The 4754-nt window shown below is 42.7% G+C and overlaps 1 protein-coding gene across 1 annotated transcript in view; it reads left to right on the plus strand.

The window, feature by feature from the left end:
* The first annotated feature begins 384 nt into the window (after nucleotides 1-384).
* The window catches only part of LOC146463916 (uncharacterized), a 7211-nt gene continuing 2841 nt past the window's right edge, over nucleotides 385-4754 (plus strand). Inside the window, exon 1 of the mRNA XM_085083898.1 lies at nucleotides 385-3527. Within this exon, the coding sequence (XP_084940024.1) occupies nucleotides 391-3525 (3135 nt within the window). The 5' untranslated portion in view covers nucleotides 385-390 and the 3' untranslated portion in view covers nucleotides 3526-3527. The remainder of the gene's footprint in view (nucleotides 3528-4754) is intronic.

The following is a 4754-nucleotide window of genomic DNA, read 5'->3' on the forward strand; positions in this document are numbered from 1 at the left end:
TGGGCTACTTTGAACAAGAATTTCATAAGGATAGAAAGCTCTTTGGAAGCTGAAACTTCGGTGAGTACCTAATGTTTATATTACCTTTTTATTGACGAAAGGGGAAAAAGTGCCATTTTGGAATGGCCTTCTCCTTAATAACAATTAAAAGAGCATAGGGCGATCTGGGAACGCAGAGATAACATTTCAAGTATTTTGCTCAAATGTTCTCATTGAGTGCCTCTGTTATAAAATACATGCATTTTATAGCCTCTATACTTGACGTCCTTACCAGTTACTGACCTCTTTTTGAAAACACGGTGCCCGCTCAACACTAGTTTGCCAGTATCAAAAACAACTCACGACTACTGTGATTTTGTTTTCTTTCTCTGGTTTCTAGTTTAGACCATCATGGACAACACAGAGGAAGTTATAATGACCATCTTTATTGGTACATTCGTTTCCACATTTCTTCGCAACACAAGTCGAGTTCTACGAGCTCTTGAGTTGTGCAAGGAATGTTTGATTCTGCTTAACAAAGAAGCCCTGGCTAAAGAAAAGAAAATTGTTGAATTAGCATACACAACGATATACTTATCATTGTTTAAGGCGTACTGCCTTCTTAACGATCACTCAAGTGGAATAGAATGTGGTAGGAAACTTTTACACTTTCTGCGCGTAAGTGGAAAAAAATCCCAGGAAGGCAAGGTAACCTACAAAATGGCAAAATTATACCACCTTCAAAGTCAATGTAACGAAGCAAAAATGCTTTTTAAGGAAGCACTCAGCATCATGGTAGAAATAGGCGACAGGCAAGGGCAATCCACGTGTTATGGGAACCTGGGAATAGTGTACTACTATCTCGGTGAATATGGAAAGGCCGAAACATACCAGAAAAACGCACTTGTGATCACAAAAGAAATTGGTGACAAACGAGGAGAAGCGGCGTGTTATGGGAACCTGGGAACTGTGTATCAATCTCTCGGTGAATATAGAAAGGCCGAAACACACCAGAAGAAATCACTTGTGGTCAGTAAAGAAATCGGTGACAAACAAGGAGAAGCGGTGTGTTATGGGAACCTGGGAACTGTGTATCGATCTCTCGGCAAATATGGAAAGGCCAAAACATACCTCAAGAACGCACTTGTGATCAGAAAAGAAATTGGTGACAAACAAGGAGAAGCGGTGTGTTACGGGAACCTGGGAACTGTGTATCAATCTCTCGGTGAATATGGAAAGGCCGAAACATACCACAAGAAAGCACTTGTGATAACAAAAGAAATTGGTGACAAAGAAAGAGAAGCTGCGTGTTATGGGAACCTGGGAACTGTGTATCAATCTCTCGGTGAATATGGAAAGGCCGAAACATACCAAAAGAAAGCACTTGTGATCACAAAAGAAACTGGTGACAAAGAAAGAGAAGCTGCGTGTTATGGGAGCCTGGGAAGAGTGTATCAATCTCTCGGTGAATATGCTAAGGCCAAAGAGTATCTCGAGAAAGCACTTGTGAGAAGAAAAGAAATTGGTGACAAACAAGGAGAAGCGTTTTGTTATGGGAACCTGGGAACTGTGTATGAATCTCTCGGTGAATATGCTAAGGCTAAAGAGTATCTCGAGAAACCACTTGTGATCACAAAGGAAATTGGTGACAAACGAGGAGAAGCGGCGTGTTATGGGAACCTGGGAACTGTGTATCTATCTCTTGGTGAATACGGAAAGGCCGAAACATACCAGAAGAACGCACTTGTGATCAGAAAAGAAATTGGTGACAAGCCAGGAGAAGCTGCCTGTTATGGGAACCTGGGAAGTGTGTATAAATCTCTTGGTGAATATCGAAAGGCTGAAACATACCAGAAGAACGCACTTGTGATCACAAAAGAAATTGGTGACAAACAAGGAGAAGCGGCGTGTTATGGGAACCTGGGAAGTGTGTATCAATCTCTCGGTGAATATGCTGAGGCTAAAGAGTATCACGAGAAAGCACTTGCCATTAGCAGAGAGATAAGTTACTTAGCTGGAGAGGCAGAATCGCACCGCTGCCTTGCACACGATGCGATATTAGAAAATAATAACGATGATGCTTTGTCGAATCTCCAGGCAAGCATTAACAAGTACGAGAAAATGCGAGGTTTTCTTGGACACAATGACCAATTTAAGATATCTCTTTTAGACCAGCACAGTGATTCCTATCAATTGCTCAGCGCATTGTATTGTCTTGTGGGAAATGTGAAAGAAGCTCTTCGTGTTCTTGAGCTTGAACGAGGCAGAGCTCTGGCAGACTTAATCTCAGGTCAGTATTCTGCTCAGCAACAAATCTCAGTCAATCCGCTGTCATGGCCTGATATTGAAAGGATCGTGAAAAACGAAATTGACTGTAACTTCCTCTACATTTCATATTTTTGCCAAGATATGTTTTTGTGGGTCCTTAAGGGGAACAGGCCAACACTTTTCCGTAAAGTAGACGTCAACGAATGTTTTGTTAAAAAGGGATTGGGAAGACGAGTTCACGAAGTTTTCAGTGAGAAAACCTTCAGAAGGTTTAATGTCCTCCGTCAAGAGCAATGCGAAGATCGATCACTGTTTTTTTTTAAAGCCGACGACTCAACACATAAAGCATCGGGGGAAGTGAGCTTGGCTGGTGTTCGCCTATTGGAGACCGAGGAAGAAGAAGACCTACAACCCGTTCCGAGCCTAGCCGAGTGTTACCAAATGATCATCGCTCCAGTGGCTAACTTTCTTGACGAACCTGAACTGGTGATTGTTCCTCATCGCTCCTTGTACAAAGTTCCATTCGCAGCATTAATGGATGAAAGTGAGAACTACCTCTCACAGACTTACAGGATCCGCATTGTTCCTTCTTTGTCGACTCTTGGGCTCATCCGGGAGAGTCCAGCAGATTATCACAGTCACACCGGAGCACTGATAGTGGGCGATCCGGACGTCGGGGACGTACTTTACAAGGGATGCAACGTGAACCCTTGTCGCTTGCCCTCTGCAAGAAAGGAAGCGGAGATGATAGCAGAACTACTCGGAGCTGAGCCTTTGTTAGAGGAACGAGCAACTAAGCGGGCGGTTCTTCAGAGGATACCTTCTGTTAGTCTGATTCATTTGGCTGCTCATGGTCATGCCGAAAGAGGAGAAATTGCCCTCGCCCCTGAACGCCCCACTAACGCGATTCCATGCGAGAAAGACTACCTGTTAACGATGGATGACATTTCACAAGTTCAACTGCGTGCCAAACTTGTAGTACTCAGCTGTTGTCACAGTGCCCAAGGAGGGGTTAGAGCTGAGGGAGTTGTTGGAATCGCTCGAGCTTTCCTAGGATCCGGTGCACGCTCAGTATTGGCTTCCCTGTGGCCCATACCAGACAAAGCAACTGAACAGTTAATGAGTCGTTTCTACAAGCACCTGGTTCGTGGGGAAAGTGCCAGTGAGTCTCTTCACCAGGCCATGAAGTGGATGAGAAGTAACGGCTATCATGACTTGGAGAACTGGGCGCCTTTCATGCTAATTGGAGATAACGTGAAGTTTGATTTCGGAAAGTAAAGGTTAGTTTGATCAATGATCTTTTCCTTATGTGTGTTGAATGAGTTACTCAGGATACTCTCCCTCATTCCGCTGGAAATAAATAAATAGTTCGGTGACAGGAGAGAAAAAGGTGTATTTTTATTGGACTTTTCTTATTCTGTGATTTATGAACATCATAAGAGGATGAGAAACAATTCTACCTTTTCTGCGTAAATCAAAACTTTTTGGAAGAACACAATAACCCTTATACCGTTTAATATATGGTGTTCCGTTCATTCTGCTTTTGAGAGAACGATAATCAAAGGCTCCTGTGAGCCAATTCGTGAATGCAGAAGTGAATAGTGGTAGCCGTATTAAAAGCGGTTCTTGCATCAAACTACGCTACAAGGATTCAAGAACGCCATCGGTGGCTTCGCAGCAGACCATTTCCAGGCTGCGTACGTGAATAGCCTACATTTCCTGTGCCAGAAGCTTCTGAGATTTCTCGGATATAAATATGTGTATGTTATCACCGAATTTGCCTCGATTTTGCGGCCCTCGAATTGAGGCATTAAAATTCGCCAATAGCAAGCCAGGTCAGTGGAGAAGGCAAAGAGTTTGATATCAAGTGAAGATAAATTCAGATAAATTGCGTCGATACGTTTCTCAGGATATTTGAAGCAATTCCTGGAAGTCTACGGAAAATACATTCGATGTTTTATGTAATGTTTAAAACACAAGCGAGGCGCAGCTGGGTGGTTTTAGACCTGATAAAACACGCGCTGCGAGGTTTTTGAACGGCTTCAAAAACATTCCTTGAAGAGCCCTGCTTCCCGTGGATTTACCTATGAGCGCGATCAAAAACAATTTCTGGTAAAGGCGATTTAAAAAGGGTTAATTTTGTTCCACTCCTAGCAGTTTTACAGTGAAACTTAACTTATAATCCGCTTTTCAAAGGTGGACGTGTACGTTCTTTTGGTGGTTTTACGTGGTCACCAATCGACAAAAAAATCGTCCAGGTTATCTTCTAGGAACATCCGGCGTAATTTTTTCCTCACGTCTAGTTCTTGTCAAATGAAACATGATACATGTGAACAATTTTGGTTGCCTATCACGTGACCGAAGTGTTACTGTCCTCTTTCAGTATCGTAATATTTCTTTCTACGTTCAAACGACAGTTTCCGTCAGCGTTTTAGAACATCGGAAGAAGCTTTCAATCTTGTTGAAGTTGCTATTTTGGCTTTATCCAAGTGAACATAAATATAGAA

The sequence above is a fragment of the Pavona decussata genome, unplaced genomic scaffold (genome assembly GCF_977016875.1).
Source record: "Pavona decussata unplaced genomic scaffold, jaPavDecu1.1 SCAFFOLD_174, whole genome shotgun sequence".
In the NCBI taxonomy this organism is placed as follows: domain Eukaryota; kingdom Metazoa; phylum Cnidaria; class Anthozoa; order Scleractinia; family Agariciidae; genus Pavona; species Pavona decussata.